Genomic DNA, 19,783 nt, shown 5'->3' on the forward strand with positions numbered 1-19,783 from the left:
TAATGCTTAACTGGGATTTAAGCCTTGAATGGCTTGAAAATAACGTACCAAACATGAGGCTCATCTCATCAATAACACCGCATATCATTCAATTAATCACATCTCAGCAAATACACTGCATGAGTCCTCCTTGATCGTCCAGATAATTTTGATTTTATAAAAAGTTGATGGTATCCTTCTTTCTGGTTAGCAAATTTTTTAAAGATCGAGAAGGAAAACGAAAAAATGTCTGTTAGTGATCGAAAGTTGGATAACAGTTCATTGGATCAAGAAGTCACCAATAGTCATCATGTCCCGGTGATTGATGAAGAGAAAATCACTGAACCTGAATATGTCTCTCGTGGTGTTAGAAGAATGGAAAAATTGAAAAAAGTGATGAGTGAAACCAAGAAAGGTAAACATATGAGATTATTATTATGTGCTTGTATAATCATCACTGAGTTTGTTGTTGCATTAGACGGTTCCACCACTTCAAGTTATCAACCTTATGCCACTTCAGCTTTTAAACATCATTCAATGTTGTCCACTTTATCAATTGCAACTTCAATCATGTCATCTGTTTCTCAACCAATCATTGCCAAAATTGCTGATGTCACTTCAAGACCAACTTGTTACATATTGGTTTTATCATTCTATACAATGGGTTATATTATCTGTGCAGCTTCATCCACTATATCTGCTTATGTTATTGGTAGTGTGTTTGTCACTATTGGTCGTTCAAATATTGATATGATCAATACCATTATTTTAGCTGATATTATTCCTTTGAAATATCGTGGTTTCACTTTTGGATTAACAGCATCTTGGTACCTTATCACAGTGTGGATATCTGGTGGAATTGCTTCACATTTCATTACAGTGAATTGGAGATGGGGTTATGGTATGTTTTCAATTTTGATGCCTGCAACTATCATCCCTTGTATTGCATGTATGGGTTATTTAGAGCATTATGCACAAACTGTTTTTCCAGATAATGATCATTTTGACAATGAAAACAAGACCAAAAAGACACCAAAGGATTTTGCTAAATTATTTTGGAATTATGTTGTTGAAAGTGATTTATTCGGTTTGATAATGATGGCATTTGGATGGAGTTTGTTATTATTACCTTTTTCATTATACTCATCTGCACAAGGTGGATATAAAAATCCTTCTTTAATCGCAATGTTTGTTGTTGGTGCATTATTATTAATCATCTATGCTTGTTATGAAGTTTGGATTGCCCCATTCCCATCTGTTCCTAAAAGAGTTTTAACAAATAGAACATTTATCACCGCAGTTACAGTTGATTTTTTCTACTTGTGTGGTGCAATGCTATTACAATTATATTTGTCATCATATGTTGGTGTTGTGAAAGATTGGTCTTATAGAAACTGGTCATATTTCAACAATACTCAAACATTAAGTATTTGTTTCTTTGGTGTTATTGTGGGTCTTATTCAAAGAGTTACACATCGTACAAAATTCTTACAAGTTGGAGGTTTAATTATTCAAGTTGTTGCTATGATTATTGCCCTATGGGCTCGTTATGGTAATGCATCAACTGGTGCTTTAGTATGGGTTCAGATCTTATTAGGTATGGGTGGTGCTGCTTCAAACATTGGTTCACAAGTTGCCTCACAAGCCTCAGTTCCTCATCAAGATGTTGCATTGGCCATTGCACTATTGTTACAATGGTCAACCATTGGATCTGCTATTGGTGCAGCAATTGGAGGTGCTTTATGGGAAAACAAATTGATGAAGGCTTTAAGAACTTACTTACCTTCTAGCGTAAGTGATGATGATGTGGCTGAGATGTATTCTGATTTCTCTGCTATTCAAAAATATCCAATGGATAGTGATGTTAGACAAGGTGCTATATTGGCTTATAATCATGTTGTTTATGTGTTGTTTGCACTAGCATTAGCTTTTACTGCCCTTGCATTCTTTGCTTCATTATTCCAGAAAAACTACTACTTGGGAGATGATCAAAATGCTGTTGAATATGCCAACATGGTTAATAGACCGACTAATAGATTTGCAAGAATTTTAGATTGGATTGATAATCCGTTTGCTTATTACAAAAACAAAAAGGCAGAGAAACAAGCACAAGATCATACAACAGGTCAGTCCACTGGTGTAATTGAGGAAACCTCTGAGTTTAATGATGACACAAACTTACAAAATCGCCAGGTAAAAGAGGATTCAGTTGTCAATACCAAAGCTGGTGTATCTGAAATGGTTAGTAGAGTATAGGAATATTAAATTTTACTTGTATATATATTTGGATTTTTCAACTGCGTACATTATTTGTAGAATTCTATATCCCAATTCACTGCCTATTTATTGGTATTCATATCATCCAACTCTATAGCTTGATCTGCATTGGAATTTCCAACTCTCTCATACGAAGAGGAATTTCTCTGCCGCCAAAGAAAACATAGCACAAGTATACTCAACAGGACAAGTATATCAGTGATGAATGCAGGTATGAGAACTAAGATATCTTTGAAGTAAGCATCATAAAATCCAGGATCATTTGACTTGTGAATGACAAATGCACCAAAGAAAAGCTTTAAACCTGCAATAAATGGGGGGATGATTGTGAAAAGTTGAAATGATTTGACAATTCTTGAATCATCAATTTTGAAGTTTTTTTGCAGGCTTAAAAATTCAAACACAATGCTAACATAAACTAAAATATATGGGATGTACTGTAGTAATAACAAGTATCTTCTTATAGAATTGAAATGTAAGTCATAATAAGGAATTAACGAATCATTGAAAAACAACCCATTGAGGCATTTCAAAACAACAAATGCAAGAATTATCAATTTGATAACTTTTGTATCCTTGAATATCATTGATTCATCATCAACAATCTCATAACCAAAAGAGTGATAGGCAATTTGAAGCAATATGAATCCAATGATTAAGTTTACAGCAACATCACCAAACAATGCATCAAAAACTTCAGTCCAAATATTCAAACCGTATTTCGAAACGAGACCTAATGAAACCGATTCAATAACTTGTATCAACCACACGGCGCCAACAAATCTTTTGAATTTCAATGGGTATTTCCATAAGAACGTAAATAAAAGAATAACTGTCAACAAAGGTAAATAAAAGGTCCTTTTGAAGCTCAATCTAGTGTAGTTGTCAACATCTAAATGACCAAAATTATTTTCAAAGATAACATCACCATAATAATCAGCATTCGGGTCTAGATAAATGCAATAAAACCCTGGGTTCGAAACATCATACAATAAATTTCCTTTCTCTTTGCTGAGCACACCATTACTCACTGGATCATGTTGTTGATCTGGTTCAAAATGGACATCATAACCGTATCCACCTCCACAGCCATCATCACCACAGCGCTTAGGAGCGTCTTTGTCATGATTTTTGTAATTGGGTATATCTGATATCAGAATATCTTTGTAATGAAATATGAGATATCTAATGGAAATATCATCATGTGTGCTGTGAACTTGAACTTGAATTGATTTATTAACAAAAGAGCATCTCTCGGATGTGTATTCATTGAGGGTCAATTGGTGGCAGTTTATGAGAGATCCCAATAAGAAAAGCGGAAGGATTGAAATTATCCTCATCCTTGAGCTCCAAATGTGTTGATGATCCGATTAAAATCGAATTGACCGATGTTTGTAAACTTGTTTATTCCACAAATTATCTACATTCTGTTGTTTCGGATATTTCGTTCCAGTCACGTGAAAGTCATGCTTATAGTCACGTGAATATAAGAATCAAACTACAAAATGTTCAAATCACATAACATTCATATCATAAACATAATTCAAGGGCATATCTATATATCATTCATCCTTAGCATAATCACTGCGGTCATTAAAATTCCCCAACTCTATCTCATTAATATCTTCATTCTCATTAACTTTATCTTCTCTCCATATATAAATCAATGAAATATTGATCAAAGGGATAATGAAATAGGCCATGTTTTGTACCAATCCAAAGACGAACCCATAATGGACACTATTTTCCAAGGCATTAACTATGACCGATTCATTCGATTGACTTTTCTTCAAAGAACGTGCAAATGTATCAAAACTTGTGACAAATTGACAAAAAATTGATGTAAAGATGATGAAAACAGGAATCAAAATTGACAGTTGTTTTGAAATTTCGAATTTTCTCTTTACTTTAGAATCATTTGATTTTTTAATCGTTTCACCAAGGTTCACTAATAAAAATGTCCATATAAATACTTTCAATATTTTAGCACCATAATGGAAGACACTAACAAGATGAAGTAACGGTACTGGAGTTACATCTTGAGTTGGATAGATAGCAAAAAATTCAGAAACAACACCATAAAGACCTAATAAGACCAAGAAAGCAGTCCCGGTTTTCTTATCTTCTTTAACAATCACACCAGATGGACTATTTATCCATAAGTGATACAACCAAAAAATTGTAATCATTAACCATATTGACCCATTAGCGCACAAAACAAGCAAGACTCTCCATAAAAGTGATTGTGAAGTCATATCATTTCGATTGATATAATCTAAAACCAGCCTATGATTCTCATGATAAAAATAAGTAAATAAACATAATTTGCATAAAGTTTTTTGAATACTTGTGAATTTTTGTTCCTGTTTTTCTAGCCTCCACCATTTCCAGCCCCAAAAGACTAAAAGTATGACATCAAGGGGCAATAAGCTAAACAATAATACATTCAACTCTTGTTTCTCATCAATTGATAAATTCCCATAAGGTTGAGTGATCTTATATTGGACACCATCACTTGCTGCATGTGTATAAATACAATAAACACCATCATCAGTAACATTATAGCTGACTTTATCGCCCTTTTTCAACAATTTATTAATGATTTCCTCCTGTGGGCCTCCATTTTCATAACGGATAACAAATTCACCAACGTTTGAACAATGGCCATCATCAAATAATTCCTTTGTACATAGATAAAACCCATCCTCTATGTTCATCAGACTTGTCTGATCATTGAAATATAGTGGAATATTGGTTTTCTCTATATCAGTGACATGAAACACCAATAAACTAGTTTCCTCTAATGCTGTTATATTTATGAATGCAGATTCGCCAGCTTCATCAGGGGCTAAAATCTTGTTACACTGACCCAGGTTTTTAGCCATTGCCAGCGTCGATGATAGTATCAATACCAAGCACTTTATCAAAATCATCTTTGGTTAGAATCTGCTTGGTTTTGAATATTGTTGTTGTTGTTGTTTTAATCAACTCCGTTTTTATCGTATCCAAATTTTTTTAACAGCCACTGAACTTTTTTTGGTGGTGCAACGGTCAACAATGGAAAATAGGGGAATTTAAAGGGGAATCAAGGTAAGTGATACTAGATAATTCATTAATAAACTATTTACTAAATAGAAATACTTTTATGGCATTTTCTAGTATGAAATTACGATTTATTTGATTCCATAGTCTATATTTCCTAATATGGACAATCTCCCAATTTGTACATTTTCATATTTTTTTATATTTTTTTTGCCTTAGAAAAAAAATGTCAAAATCATATAAACTCCATTTGAAACTAGAAAGTAATTTGACTGGTTCTACTAGGAGATTTAAAGATGTCTGCTGACGAAATACCAGATGATGTTATCATCCCACCTCCAGCAATTAAGGAAATCATACTGAAAACAGCCACTTATGTTCATAGAAATGGTAAAGAGTTTGAAACCAAGATACGAGAAAATGAATCGAATAACAATAAATTCACATTTGTCAATGAAAATGATCCTTATAACAAATATTATAACTTTGTTCTTGATAATATAGAGACATTCATTGAGGTTTCTGGTGAAAATGGGAGTGCTGATGCTGAAGAACAACACGAGGATGAACAAGTTGAACCACCATTGGAATTGGATTTCTTGGTTGAATTACCACCAATTACTTCAAAGGATTTGGAAATCATAAAACTTACAGCGTTATTTGTTGCCAAGAATGGTGAGAATTATATTAATCAGATTAAAAACAAATATAAAGATCAAACTGCCCAATTTAGTTTTCTCAATGATAGTCATTCATTCCATCAATTGTTTTTAAGTTTTTTGAAACAATATAGAAAATTGATCAATTCAAAAGAAGATATAGACTTAGATCATGATGTTCTTGAAGAATCATATAAAAGAGCTAAATTTAATGAATTAAACAAGATTAATACTGTTAAATCAAAAGAACTTGAAGAAGCTAAGAAATTAAAATATGCATCAATTGATTGGCAAGATTTCATAGTTGTGGAAACTATAAACATAACAGATATTGATTCTCATACTGAATTCCCATTACCTTTAACCATAGCAGATCTACAATATAGATCATTAGAACAAAAATCTCAAGATATTTCAATACCATCAGTAACACCAATAGCAGATACAAAAGAAACTAGTGCTAAACCAATGAAGATTAGATCGTATGGTGAAACAAGATTAAAACGTGGTCAACAATCTCAAGGTGAAAAACTTGTTGAATGTCCAATAACAGGTAAATTAATACCTGAATCTAATTTTGAAAGACATATGCAAATTCTATTAAGAGATCCAAAATATAAACAAGAAAAGTTGAATTATGAATCCAAGATCAAAAATTCCAATTTATCAACAAGTGAAGTTGTTAATAATATTAAGAATTTATTCAAACCTAAAAATAATGGTGATCGTGAAAATTCTACAAAGAGACAAAAAGTTCAATGGGATGGGTATCAATCAAGTGTTAATTTCGTTAAACAAACAAATCATAATGATGGGTTAAGTAATGATGAAGTTGAAGAGTTGAAAAGAAAACGTCAAGAGTTGGAGAATAAGATTGGTCCAAGTAGACAATAAATAATAATGGCTTAATGAAACTAGATCATCTACAAGATGTAGTTGTAACAAAAAAAGTTGATTATTGGTATGTGCCTGTACAAATGGTTGTTGAAGTCAAAAAGTTTGGTTATTACTAAACTTTTTTTATAGATGATTCAATGTGTTAGCACGATTGAATCAATACAACTAATCCTTTGATCAGTTATATATATGGTGATTTGCAGGTTGATATTTATATATCCATGCAAATAAAGGTCAACGTTAACTTAACATGACCTTTTTGAAAGGAAATTCATCTAGAAAGGTGAATATCCAGAGCTGAAATATGATTATCTCAGCTCTTGTTCCAAATTGCTAATATTTAATTAACAGTATGGATTCAAATATGTGCAAAATTACAAAAAAAATGCACAAACCCTTCAAGCACTAGCTTACTTTGAGGGTACTTAGTCACTTCAACAACAACAAGGCAGCATACCAAAATCAACAATAAACGAATGTCGACATCGACAACAAAAAAGAAAAAAAAAGGATAGTCAAAGACACAAAACGGTGTCCTCTCACATCTCAATACCAAAAAATAATAAGATCTTTTCAAAGTTTTCAGTATCTTTTTCAAAACGTCCTTCAAACTCTTCAATAATCTTCTTCTTGGTTAATGAATGAACTTCACGAACTTTTGGTAACCATAAATTTTTGGCCCCAATTTCAGAACGAATGTTATCTTTACCTTTAATGATTTTGTCCAAAGGACCAAATTTACTAATCATAGCTCTTCTGAAAGGTTCTTCATCCCAATAATACAAGATAACATGACCGATATAACACATCATGGTGGAATTCAATTGTCTCAAATGATTCGAACAATCTGTAATACTTGGAATGATTGAAGTAAAGTCATACTTTGATTCCCATCTATCATATCTTGCAATACCTCTTCTACCACCAAAAGCAGCAGTAATACACAAACAAAGAAACTTGAACCCAAACCCTCTTGGATCATCACTAATTTTACCTTCATTTGATCTTAAAACTTTATTAACCCTCCCAATGATTGAAGCATGTTCAGCATTCTTCTTTTCAGCAGCTAATATTTTCTTAGCCTCTTCTAAAGTAAACAATTGAGGAGTTGCAATACCACTATTGTTTTCAGTTTGTTCACCACTTTGAATAGAGTTTAAAACCTTAGGACCTAATGAACTTCTTTGAAGCAATCCTGCTAAAGTATCAACGCTGGAATCCAATAATCTACTAGTATTGATCACTTCAATTGATTCATTGGTCTCTGATCTAGTCAATAATCCTGAAGAGCTTGAGCTTCTTGAACTTGAGGTATGTTCATTCTCTGATTCTGTCTCAACTTCATCTGACTCTTCCTCTGTCAAGTAATCTGAATTAGCTGGGGTTGATATCTCTGAATAGGATTCGTAGTATACTGAAGTCATGATGGATGTACTCCTTGTTGAATGATTAAGAAGAAAGAGATAAGGGATTTGCTTTGGTATTTATAAAGGGATGGCTTACGAAACGTGATTATGAGAATTAGGGGGTTAAACCAAAGCTAATATATTATGGGTCAAATATTTAGTACGCTACGCTTTGGAAAAGAACAAGGGGTAGACCAGCCGTTAAGTACACGATGGCTTTTTAGTACTATACAATTACACTGCAGAGTGAAAACAACCTGTGAAAGGAGACAGGTTACCGTGTAGGTAGGATTAAATCAGGCATTGAATCTAGGCTTTTGAACAAGAGAAACAGTTGAAATTTTAAATCTGACACAGTTTCTTATCGGTGATTACTTAATCTATTGATAAGATACGGTCATGTGATTATCACGTGACAATATTTCGCGAATTCGTTTTATCTTTTCTCGCGTTGGCGCATCTTGATTCGATAAGGAAGTTGGATGAGCTTGAGAGTGGAAGATATTGTGATGATTAATGTGGTATAAAACGAATGTGATTCGCTCTTTGGAGTGGCTATAGAGATGTGAAGTATCAATAACAACAACAACATGTATATTCCAAAACAATTTGAAGTCAACGATATAGAGAAACAATTAGAAGTCATAAAAGAGTTCCCATTAGGTGCCTTAATCTTTGTTGAAAAAACCATCTTTGGATCCCCAAACTACACCATTACTCATCTTCCATTCGTTGTTAGAGAAGATGAGTCCACTGGTAAAAGATTTTTAATAGGACACTTGGCTAAAAAGAATGAACAAGTACCATTGTTGAAAAGGGCAAATCATCAATGTTTAGTGGCATTCACATCAACTGATAGTTATGTCTCACCTTCTTGGTATCCAACAAAGAAGAAAACTCATAAGTTTGTTCCAACTTGGGATTTTGCTGCAGTTAATGTTTATGGTACTCCAAAAATAATTGAATCAAGGGATTTATTATTGGAAATATTAACAGTATTGAGTGATCAAGAAGAAAATAAAAGACCTGATGGTGAAGAATTTGAACCAAAATGGAAAGTTTCAGATGCTCCAGAAGCTTATATTGATCAAATGATGAAGAATATTGTTGGTTTGGAGATTGAAATTGAAAAAATTGAGGCAAAGTTTAAATTCAATCAAAATGTTGCTGAAGTTGATGCTAAAGGAGTTGTGGAAAATTATGAAAAGGAAGTTGGTGGTGAAAAGGGGACCTATATGTCTACCAAAACCAAGGCTCTCTATCCAAAGGAAATTTGAATGAACAGTTTTCACGAAACTTTACTAATATATACCATACATCAACTGATCTCTTTACTTATGAATGATTCATGTAGTTGGTTTTGCCTATGACTCTCCTAGACATGATGAGTTCCTTTAGTTTTCAATGAGGTCTGTGCGATAGTTATCGAGCTGGAAAGCAGCTACAATAAATTAATAAAGTAAACATCATGTATAAAAAAAAAGGACTAAACAACATTTCAAACTAATGATACCAATCTGCATTTTCAATTTTTTTTGTCTTTTTAAGGGAGGAGGATTTTTTATTTTTTTTTTGCTTTTATATTGGTGGTTTTCTAATTTTTGGGGGGTTTTTAAACTGGCTATCAATTGAGTTGGGTGTTGTTAATCCACATGATGTTGTCATAATTGTAATCAAAAAGAAGGTTATAAAAAGGAATAGAGCAGCTCAATGTAGCCGGAAAATAAGTAAATGGGAAGAGAAAAAGAAAAAGATCAAAGGTCAAGTGGTGATAAAACAAAACCACAAATAAAAACCTTTGATTAAAAGTGCAACACTAACCAAAAAGTGAGTGACACCCTGGGTCAATTGGACCATAAGTACCAAAGTAAGCTTGAGTTCTCAACAAATGTTTCAAAGTGTGCAATCTTGATGGTTCTGGACTAACCTCACCTTTGAAAAGAGCACCACAAACTTTCACTGAGCCATCATCAGTTTTGAAAGCTTCTTCTGTAGTTAATAAAGCACCTGTTCCATTGATAGCAAAGTTTTCCATTGTATAAGCTGAATGTTCCTTTTCAAAATAACTGTTCAACATTGGCCCCCAAAAGTCTGCACTTTTTTTTGAAACGTCCAAAGTTAAAGTAATAAATCCATCAAGATAACTATCCTTGACCTTTTTGATACCTTTGGTGAATTTACCAGTAGCATTTGAAACCAAACCAAAAGATTCAAAAGCTTGACCAGATGATGGTGTTGCATTGAAAATACTTTTGATTAATCTTCTCTTGTTTGTAAGTGGACTAATTGGGGTAGAAACATGAACACCATAGATACTTTTATAAATCAAAATAGTTGGATTGGCTTTAAAAGATTGGAAAAATCTAATAAATCTATCTCTATAACCATCACCTTGTCTCAATCTTGGACTAACTTCCCAAACCTTTTCGATAAAAGGACTTTCAGGTATATCTTCAGCATCAACTGATTGGTCAGAGATATCATAAACCTTGTTATATAATGTATCAATACCAGTAATCTCTTTCAACAACTCAACTTTTGAAAAAGCTCTTTTACCAATATCATTAACATCAAGACTTTGTGACTCAAAATCATCGCCAGAAACATTATAAAACTGATTAAAGTCAATTTCATCACCCCAAATCTCTTTATAATGGTCAAATACTTGATCAGTAACAACATGGTCCTCTTCTTTGCCTAAAACATGGCCTAATGCTGGAGTAAGGGCATCACCAATTTCAAGAAAAAAACCAGCAGTGTTCAAAGCCATACCAAAAGAGCTTGCAGCAAGTCCGATAGAAGCAAGACCCGCACATGCAGCATAAACCTGAGTAACACCAGGACAAACTATTGCCAATAGTAAAGTAGCTGCTGATGAACCATAGGTAACGACAACACCACCTTGAGATAACATTGCATCACCAAGGATGGTTCTTTTTTCTAAAGAGACAGGTTCATTAATTTGATCAGCCGGTTGAGGTTCATCAGCAATCAGTTCAGATTCTGGGACTGGAGAAGCAAAAGCACCAAAAGAATTGAAACCTGTAGATGACAAGGCAATAAAAGCTAAAACGTTTCTGAAAATTTGCATTGTAACCAATTTAAAGTTCCTAGTTTATCACTTTGATGATAAAAAGAAGTAGATAAACCTTTGAAATAACTGGGAATATCTTCATCCTTTTATACTTTTTGAAATATTTTGAATTATACTAGTGGAATGTTATAACATCTCTTTCTCTATAACATAACTCTCATAGCGCGAGAGGACTATTTGAATTTATTTCAATATTATTAGTACGAATTTGAATGAATTTTGGTAGTGAATTCAGGAATTGATTAAATTAATCACTCAGATCATGAGCCAAACCTAGAGACCATATTATAATATTAAGCACTTCAATTGATCAGAACTTTCCAATATAGGCTTAAGCAACAGTTATCAACTCAAGCTGTTCTCACCAGAGCTATATTCTATCAATGAACTCTTGAGATTGGAGATTAAAGATGAGAGATAGAAAATATCAGATAGGAGAGCTTAGAATTGAGATTTTTCGTTCTTGAATTAGGCTTGAAGAATAGAACCTCATTATCTCTGAGTTGTATGTTTGTTGGAATTCAAAATTCTTCTTTTCAACGTTATTGGCACTGTTATCATGACAGAACACAAGCAATTCGCGAAAATTGCTACACAATAACAATACTACTGATCAGTATAACTCATAGGATAGGAATATTCAGTATGATCCCAGATTCTATTTAGTGTAGACGTACACATTGTAGATTAAGAGGTAATGAAGCTTTTATTTCAGTATCAAGGTAAGCTGTACTGACATGTTAAAATGAGTTGCGTAGAAGCTACGTTAAATTTGACCCAGACAAGCAGTCAGCATAATTGAATTATAAAATATTTATTTCAACCAGCAGAAATAAACAGTTGAGAAAACCAGACAGCCGGATCATTGATAAAAACTGGTGATATATAATATCGATCATGGGTATTAATCTTTCATTGAACCAATAAAAATGGTTGAGTTTTAGAAAATGGCTTATAAACATGGATAAGAGTAATTTGTGTTTCAACTTCTTGTTCCTTATTGTTACTATATCCATCCTTCACTTGAACTTTCTGTTTCTGAGTTCTGCTGGAGGTTCGTTTAATTTCCATGCTTGGACCAAACTTATATGTTCCAACTTGCAGCTCTGTGTCTGTTGTTTCTGGGGTCTCAATACTGTCACCATCATTATTATCTTCATTTCCGACATAAGGAATTTCAATAACACTGTAGTCTAAAATTTGAACTCCAGTGTGTGAAAGCGTAAATTCAACAAAAGATGTCTTACCATTAGCCGATTTCTGCTCAGACTCAATGTGGACCTTCTGGTCAACAGCCACTTCAAATGTATAATAGCAGTTCATATCTTGATACTCATTTCCGTTTTCAAATGTAACTTTCCGAACTTTCTGACACCCATCATCAAATTCTTCAAAGCAAATAAAGGTATTGCAGGTTGTAGAGTTGCGATCTAGTGAAGCTCCCTTTTCTTTGATTTCAACACCTAACCCTTGTGGGAGAATTAACTTGAGTGGATGCATGATCATTGACAAATATGGATTGAAATTTGATGTATTATGGTGCTATAACAATACTCTTAAAAGTAAAAATTAGAAAACTCTGTATCCTTAAATACTTAATTTCATTTCCTGCTTTCATGAAAGAACAAGGAACTCATAAAGTTGTTTGAAGGAATAGCGTCTAATATAGTTTGAACAGCTCACTCTTAAAACAAGTAGCTTGTGAAGGATAATGCTAACAAGGAACAAATAAAACAAGACAACAAATCCACAACGACTGTATCGTTGCTAGACGTACGATTGCTTTTAGCTTGTCTTTCCATCTTGATAATGGAATTTCTCTTGTTTGGTTATTTCTAACCCTTGTCAAGCGTGATATTAACGTTATGCAGGCAAAGCAGCTAGAACCTAGACCAAATCAGCTTTCAACTATCGGCTGGCTAGGTCTGTTCATCTACTCAAAATTTCAGAAACTGTGTTACTGTGTTGAAACTTCAGGCGTTGAGGACTTCTTAATTTGGCTTTGAAACTAAATAGATGAGTGGGAGGTTATCAATACCAGATTCGTTTATGCTTCCCCTTTCTTCAGTATTTGGAATATCTGCTCATTTAACATTAATCAGGTCAAGGGTGTTGGAATTCAAAGCGATTTCATTGAAGTCAGTTATAGGCCAGGTGTTACCTGAGCCACTGTACAGGGACTAGCTAAACAATTTCACTTTAGTAGCACATGAACATTATGAATCCATATATTATCTCAAGACCATAAATCTACAAGCTGGTATAAGCACAAGATGGCGATCCAAGTTCAACAGATCGTAACATGGAGAAGTTACTTCTACAAAACATACAACAGCTAGTAGAGAAAACCATCAATTTCATTATAAATTATCAAGATATACCCTTGTTGAATTTGTTGAAGAGAAGGGACTCTTAACGCAAGTAAACGTTTCTTTTGATCTACTACTCGATCTGCAATAACCGTATCTGAACACTATATCAAGGTTTGGTCCAAGTTTGTAGTAGCCGGCAGCTGGTGTGTTTACTTGAGTTGTAATGGTATTGGTTGAGCTTGGTGTTAAAGATTCATCACTATCCTCTGAAGAGTTATCATCACTGAATAAAACTTTCAAGCTCTCATCTTCGTCACCCAGCCCATTTCTGTCATCAAAGTCTTCACCAGCATTGTCTTTCAACGTGATGTTCTTAAACCTTTTGACGTGCACTCCTGCCTTATTCACTATGATCTCAATACAACAGCGAGTGCCATCCATTGATGTTTCTTCAGAGTAAAAAGCAAGCTTTTGATCAAACTCAACTTTCAACTCATGTGAGCACTTGGGTGGATAATATCTTTTTTGCGTTACGACAGAATCACGTTCAACGTTGAATGAAAGATTGGAATCGTTTTGCGTCTGATGCTCCAATTTGTTTTCAAAAGAGATATACGCATCAGAGTAAACATATGTGTTTTTCATATCTTGCATTGGCCATAATATTTTGATAGTGCACCCTTTGGGGACGACAACCTTTAAATAGCTTGAGATATCAAGAAGGGAAATTGAATCCATAATGATCTGTAACTAGTTTTAAAGCGTTAGTAGAAAAGCACGATAATATTTAGCTACTAACTCACTTAAGTTCTGATATTAAGCTTGATGAATATCTATCGAACCTTAACTCTTGACGTTACGCCCTGTTGTTGATAATAGCAGCTCTGATATCAAGTTTCAGACATTTCCAAATCACTGGGAATTACAAAATGACAGATTCAGCCATACTTATAGTTTTCCAATTGCTAGTAATCAAGGAATGAGTTATTGAGTTTTTGATCTTGTTATCCCTATCAGCTTGTCATCAATTCTAGATTAAAGTAAACTTGAACAAAAGCACAACAAGGTGTATTATTGACACATTTAAATGACAGATAAAGAAAACTCGGCTAATTAACAAACAAAAAATAATGTAAGTTGTCTTATCAGTGATCGAAACTGCCTTAATTCTTGATAAGAGCTTTCTACTCTCATCAATGTGCTGGTGAATTTTCAATCGGCCAGCTCGTTTAATAATTGGAATCATGAGCATAGCTGCACTAGATTTGGACTGGTGCATGATCTAACAATATGGCCAGCTTATAAGTAAATATTTAATAACATATTAGAAAATACTTCAAAATATTAGGCTCTAGTTAATTTCAAAGTTCTTTTTTCAAAGGTATTGGTACTTTTGTCCTGAAAAAACACACGAGGTCTCATAATCATTGACTGGCATCAAAATCGAAGTCCAATGTGTCGCACCCACTGAGTGGACGCTTGGGATCTTGAGATCATTTTACAGCTACTTGGAGGTATGAATAGTTTTACATATCAGGATTAATTACTCAAGCTGTACTACTAATGTAATATACTTAAAAATATGACTATCTGTAAAATAAGCTAGGCCGTACTAATATACTCCTCAGTAAAACTACGCCATTCAGATGTACTTGTATAAAATATTTCATGATTTTGAGTCCCAGAAATGTACACATCATGAAAGAGTAGCTATTGATATAAAAAGAGTCAGACTATTGTGGACATTAAATTTTCATTCAATTAATAAAAATGGTTCGCTTCTGGAAAATGGCTTGTAAACATGGGTATGATAGATGGTTGATTCAACTATTTGCTGCTTCTTACCGTTACTAGATCCTTGAGTGGAGCCGACTCCAATACTATTTTTTTGAATTGTTGTAAAAATTCGTTTAACTTCCATGCTTGGGCCAAATTTGCAAGTGTCAACTAATTGCTCTGTATCAGACGTTGTTTCTGGAGTCTCAACACTATCACTATTATTACTCCCTTCATTTCCTGCAGAAGGAACTTCTATAAATTTGTGGTTTAAAATTTCAACTCCACTCTTCAACAGCTTAAATTCAACAAAACAGGTATCACCATTAGCATCTTTCTTGGTAGACTCAATAAGGACCTTCTGATTAAGATCCACCTCGATTCTATAATGACACTCCATCTCTTCATAATCCTTTCCGTTGTTAAATTCAACATTATGAACTTCTTGACAGCCATCATCACGTTCGTCAAAGAAAACGTAGATATTGCAGGCTTTAGTGTCGTCAACTGTAGCACCAAATTCCACGATTTCAACAGCTAAATCGTCTGGAAGAACTAACTTGAGTGGATGCGCCATGATCAATGACAAAAGTATTATGGTGCTCTTACATCACTTTCAATTACTTTCAAAAGCACAAAAGATAGAGAAGCCTGTGCTGTTAAATAATCGACGATCAATATCATTCATCACTTGTATAGAAGAACAAGAAAGTTGTTCAAAGGTATAGCGTCTCATATAATGTTGAACCGCTCACTCTTGAAATAAGTGGTCTTGAAGTAAAAAATTACCGATAAGATAAAGAACAAATAGTACGTCCACACAAGACAACAAAATAGTTGCTCAACATTTGATCGCTTGTCATTTGTCACTCGTCATTTTATCATGATGAAATTTTTCTTGTTTAGTTATTTCTAGCCCATGCTGGTCGTGATATTAACGTTATGCAGACAAATCAGCTACTTACAAATGAAACCTAGACCAAATTAACATTAATACTAAAATATCAACTGACCAAGTTTGTTAATGTGCTACAATTTTCGAAAACCCGTGTTGAAAGTTAATGAAGACTTAATTTTTGGCTTTGAAATTAAACAGATGGTAATTGTGAAATTGTGAGCTGTATAATGTTAATATATTAAGCAATTCAATATTTACGCTTGCCGGCCTGTATCTAGACGTACACTTAGGGATGTCTGTTTATTTAGTTGAGTTAAGCAAATCAAGAGTCTTAAAATCCATAATATTATATAACAGGATCATCAACAATAAACTACAACCGGCTGGTGATTATGACTGAGTTCAAAATTGTGCTACAAGTTCAAGAAATCATAATATTTACAAAACGCACAATAACAATATCCTAAAAAAAAACTATAAAATATCCCACATTAACATTTGCCAATATACACCCTCATTGGATTTGTTCCAGAGAAAGGACTCTTAACGCAAGTGAATACGCCATGGTCACCCGTGTAAAAACTGTATTTGAACACTATATCAAGATTTGGTCCAAATTTGTAGTCCGCAGCTGGCACGCATGATTCTGTTGTAGTGGTATTGGTTGAGCTTGGTGTTAAAAAGTCATTACTATCTTCCGAAGAGTTATCATCATTATAAGAAATATTCAATTTCCCATCTTTAACCAGGTTGATATTGTTGAACCCTTCGTTGTAGTTTTCATCAGCACCGCGTTCCAGCATGATGTTGTTAAACCTTTTGATCTCAACCCCAGCCTTGGTCATTTCAAGCTCAAGACAGCTACGCGTTCCATCCTTCGATTTTTCTTCAGAATAAAAAGCTAGCTTGTGATTAAATTGAGCACCTAACACATGTGAGCATTCGGGATGTTCATAATCATTTTGAGTTATGATAGAATCATGTTCAGCTCTGAAAGGTAAATTGGTACTATCTGGTGGCTCACACCCCCTGTATCTTTCCTTAAAAGAGACATAAATATCAGAGTCAATATATGTTAGATTTGTATGAGCATCCCGGTCTGGCCATGTTACTTTGACAGTGCACCGTTTAGGGATGATAACCTTTGAAGTAGTATATCTGAGATCATGAAGAAAGCTAATTGACTCCATCTTGCAAATTTTTCTCAAGTGTTGATAGTAATAGCAAAGCACGTTACCATCCAGACATTAACTCAATTGTGTTTTTTATTTGAGAATAAGCTTGATGATTTGACTGACAGCTCTTGTTGGTACGTCCTGAAGTTGATAATAGCAGCTATGATATCAAGTTTCAACCATTTTCAAGTCACAGTGAATTAGAAAATGACAAATCCTACGGTACTTATAGTTATCCAATGTCCAAATATTGAGAATTGGTAATTGAGTTTTTCATGTTGCTATCAATTCTAGATTAATTCAAACAGAAATACAGCGGAACAAGGTGTGTTATTGACACATTTAAATGACAGACAAAAAGGAATCAAACAAAGGAAAATGTAAGTTGTCTAATTAATGATGGAAACCTTGAACTTTGATTAGAGCTCTAATTTCACTGTGATGAATTTTCAACCTAGTTTGTGGGATGGGTTAAAGGCTGAAACAATAATATGCACAATCTATTTAAAAGAAGCACACCCAAAAAAGAGCGCTCGTTTTCATTCTATCGAAGAGGTTGTACTTTGCCATATACTTCTGGTAAATTCAATCCATAACCAACTTTGCAGATTTAATGATTAAAGATCACGAAACAGTAAGTTTCATTCAAGTTCTATTTCTAACAAGGGGAAGTCATTTAGAGAATGCCGAGATGAAAAAATGACTTAAAGAAAATAAAGAGGTCATGTTCTTTTGCTGTGAACTCCAGATGTTATTGATATTAAAATTAGAATACCAGAATCATAAAAATCTCTTGCATCATACAACAGTTCATTACAGATTTTAAACCAATTAACTATTAGTATATTCACATCTCTTCTCCTAAGTCATCAAAATCCTCAACATCATCATTATTGTATTCATCATCGTACTCATCCTCTTGATCTTCACTACTATTCTCCTCACTTTCATAATCATCATCACTTATTTCCTCTTGCTTTTCATTTAGCTCTTCATCACCACTTTCTTTACTCTTTTCATCTTCTTCATCTTGTCCCACTTGAAACTCAATTGCATCTGGATCAATATTATCATATGGTTGGCAATATTCAACGTTTTCACCACATCTCAAACATTTCCATGGTTCTCCTATATTCTTTGCATGTTCCAATTTCCCTAAAATGCAAACATAACAATAAAGATGGTTGCAGTTTGTTTTATAAGGATTTGTGATCAAATAATCATGGATTTTGTTGGCATTGTTTTCAAAGCAGATAGCACATTGTTTTTCTTTCAAATGATTATATTTCAAGACTGAAGTATCTGGTTGAGTTGATGAGTTTCTAAAATTCAATAATTTATTGAATTGTGATTGAAATTTGGAGTTTTGGAAGATTGGTAAAATGAATAGGATGAATTCTAAGAATGTATTCCATATTAATTGTCTATTTTGGAATTCAAATGAGATATTACCTTTGTTCAACTTGGCTAGCTCAATTGAGAATATGTTGATTTTGATGTTCAACAACCTTAGGTTCAATGATTGATAATTCCCCGTTATAAGAAAATCAATAAAATTCAAAAATGACAAAATTTTATAGAGTTTTGATAGATTGATATATGATTTCTTGAAGAGGCCGATCATGAACTTTTTTAATTTGGATTGGTTAGCATCTTCCTCAAATTCATCATCGTTATATATGAAGCTTTGTAATTTCTGTGAAAGGTAATAACCCAGTATGAAAACTGTGTAATAACTCAACTTTTTCATCATGTTAAGATTCTTGTACTTCAAATTTTGCAAGAAGAGACCATATGATTGGTTTTTATCCCATACTGTGAATTTGAACAACAGTGTCCTTAATATAAAGTCAATCTCATTTGAATATTTTGTCTTGTATATCGGTGCAATCTTGTTAAAAATAGATAACGTTTGTTTGGACAAATTGTTGAACAGTTCTTGATCTAACAATGTAGCATCTAATTGATTGACCCTAGTATTTGGATTTATCATCATTGAATAGATTATCCTTCTTCTCCTTCAAATGCTTTTGATCTTTTGATCTGTTGTTTATGAATTCTTCTCCAGTTTTTCTTGAGTCACCCGAATTCTACAAAGAGGGAGGACCGCGAATGTTACATAATCAACACAGTAAAACTTACATAAAATTTGAATAAAACTAATTAAAATACACAATTTATTCATTAAAAGCATTCTGATGAAGTTGTATAAAGAAGCTGTTGTGATTGGACCCTCAAAACCTGATTTAAAGTGCTCTATGTTACTTC

The 19,783-nt window shown here is 33.5% G+C and overlaps 12 protein-coding genes across 12 annotated transcripts; 3 read left to right on the forward strand and 9 right to left on the reverse strand.

The window, feature by feature from the left end:
• Positions 1–225: 225 nt before the first annotated feature.
• On the forward strand, positions 226–2,235 carry WICANDRAFT_24870 (uncharacterized protein; the record flags this gene model as incomplete). Its single annotated transcript, XM_019181067.1, has 1 exon — positions 226–2,235. One exon carries the CDS (start codon positions 226–228, stop codon positions 2,233–2,235), a length of 2,010 nt encoding a protein of 669 aa, XP_019040851.1.
• An 83-nt stretch (positions 2,236–2,318) lies between these two features.
• Positions 2,319–3,596, reverse strand: WICANDRAFT_59728 (uncharacterized protein; the record flags this gene model as incomplete). Its single annotated transcript, XM_019182864.1, has 1 exon — positions 2,319–3,596. The coding sequence occupies one exon, from the start codon at positions 3,594–3,596 to the stop codon at positions 2,319–2,321; it is 1,278 nt and encodes a 425-aa protein (XP_019040852.1).
• An 89-nt stretch (positions 3,597–3,685) lies between these two features.
• Positions 3,686–5,395, reverse strand: WICANDRAFT_86568 (uncharacterized protein; the record flags this gene model as incomplete). The annotated part of the gene is made up of 1 exon (XM_019186052.1): positions 3,686–5,395. A coding segment is annotated over exon 1 (1,319 nt), but the record flags the coding sequence as incomplete, so codon positions are not given.
• A 199-nt stretch (positions 5,396–5,594) lies between these two features.
• Positions 5,595–6,851, forward strand: PRP21 (Prp21p; the record flags this gene model as incomplete). Its single annotated transcript, XM_019184272.1, has 1 exon — positions 5,595–6,851. The coding sequence occupies one exon, from the start codon at positions 5,595–5,597 to the stop codon at positions 6,849–6,851; it is 1,257 nt and encodes a 418-aa protein (XP_019040854.1).
• A 542-nt stretch (positions 6,852–7,393) lies between these two features.
• On the reverse strand, positions 7,394–8,278 carry WICANDRAFT_81897 (uncharacterized protein; the record flags this gene model as incomplete). Its single annotated transcript, XM_019185307.1, has 1 exon — positions 7,394–8,278. One exon carries the CDS (start codon positions 8,276–8,278, stop codon positions 7,394–7,396), a length of 885 nt encoding a protein of 294 aa, XP_019040855.1.
• Positions 8,279–8,850: 572 nt separating this feature from the next.
• Positions 8,851–9,817, forward strand: WICANDRAFT_48616 (uncharacterized protein; the record flags this gene model as incomplete). The annotated part of the gene is made up of 1 exon (XM_019182612.1): positions 8,851–9,817. One exon carries the CDS (start codon positions 8,851–8,853, stop codon positions 9,535–9,537), a length of 687 nt encoding a protein of 228 aa, XP_019040856.1. The 3' UTR covers positions 9,538–9,817.
• Positions 9,818–9,870: 53 nt separating this feature from the next.
• On the reverse strand, positions 9,871–11,351 carry WICANDRAFT_102545 (uncharacterized protein; the record flags this gene model as incomplete). Its single annotated transcript, XM_019180358.1, has 1 exon — positions 9,871–11,351. The coding sequence occupies one exon, from the start codon at positions 11,349–11,351 to the stop codon at positions 10,077–10,079; it is 1,275 nt and encodes a 424-aa protein (XP_019040857.1). The 3' UTR covers positions 9,871–10,076.
• Positions 11,352–12,266: 915 nt separating this feature from the next.
• On the reverse strand, positions 12,267–13,143 carry WICANDRAFT_66013 (uncharacterized protein; the record flags this gene model as incomplete). The annotated part of the gene is made up of 1 exon (XM_019184026.1): positions 12,267–13,143. The coding sequence occupies exon 1, from the start codon at positions 12,858–12,860 to the stop codon at positions 12,267–12,269; it is 594 nt and encodes a 197-aa protein (XP_019040858.1). The 5' UTR covers positions 12,861–13,143.
• A 571-nt stretch (positions 13,144–13,714) lies between these two features.
• WICANDRAFT_75858 (uncharacterized protein) lies at positions 13,715–14,404 on the reverse strand (the record flags this gene model as incomplete). Its single annotated transcript, XM_019184273.1, has 1 exon — positions 13,715–14,404. One exon carries the CDS (start codon positions 14,402–14,404, stop codon positions 13,715–13,717), a length of 690 nt encoding a protein of 229 aa, XP_019040859.1.
• A 1,015-nt stretch (positions 14,405–15,419) lies between these two features.
• On the reverse strand, positions 15,420–16,019 carry WICANDRAFT_75859 (uncharacterized protein; the record flags this gene model as incomplete). The annotated part of the gene is made up of 1 exon (XM_019184274.1): positions 15,420–16,019. The coding sequence occupies one exon, from the start codon at positions 16,017–16,019 to the stop codon at positions 15,420–15,422; it is 600 nt and encodes a 199-aa protein (XP_019040860.1).
• An 812-nt stretch (positions 16,020–16,831) lies between these two features.
• On the reverse strand, positions 16,832–17,736 carry WICANDRAFT_66014 (uncharacterized protein; the record flags this gene model as incomplete). Its single annotated transcript, XM_019184027.1, has 1 exon — positions 16,832–17,736. The coding sequence occupies exon 1, from the start codon at positions 17,528–17,530 to the stop codon at positions 16,832–16,834; it is 699 nt and encodes a 232-aa protein (XP_019040861.1). The 5' UTR covers positions 17,531–17,736.
• Positions 17,737–17,890: 154 nt separating this feature from the next.
• Positions 17,891–19,511, reverse strand: PEX2 (ubiquitin-protein ligase peroxin 2; the record flags this gene model as incomplete). The annotated part of the gene is made up of 2 exons (XM_019180359.1): positions 17,891–18,030; positions 18,065–19,511. One exon carries the CDS (start codon positions 19,509–19,511, stop codon positions 18,363–18,365), a length of 1,149 nt encoding a protein of 382 aa, XP_019040862.1. The 3' UTR covers positions 17,891–18,030; positions 18,065–18,362.
• Between the last annotated feature and the right edge of the window lie 272 nt (positions 19,512–19,783).

The sequence above is a fragment of the Wickerhamomyces anomalus genome, assembly GCF_001661255.1.
Source record: "Wickerhamomyces anomalus NRRL Y-366-8 unplaced genomic scaffold WICANscaffold_1, whole genome shotgun sequence".
Lineage (NCBI taxonomy): Eukaryota > Fungi > Ascomycota > Saccharomycetes > Phaffomycetales > Wickerhamomycetaceae > Hansenula > Hansenula anomala.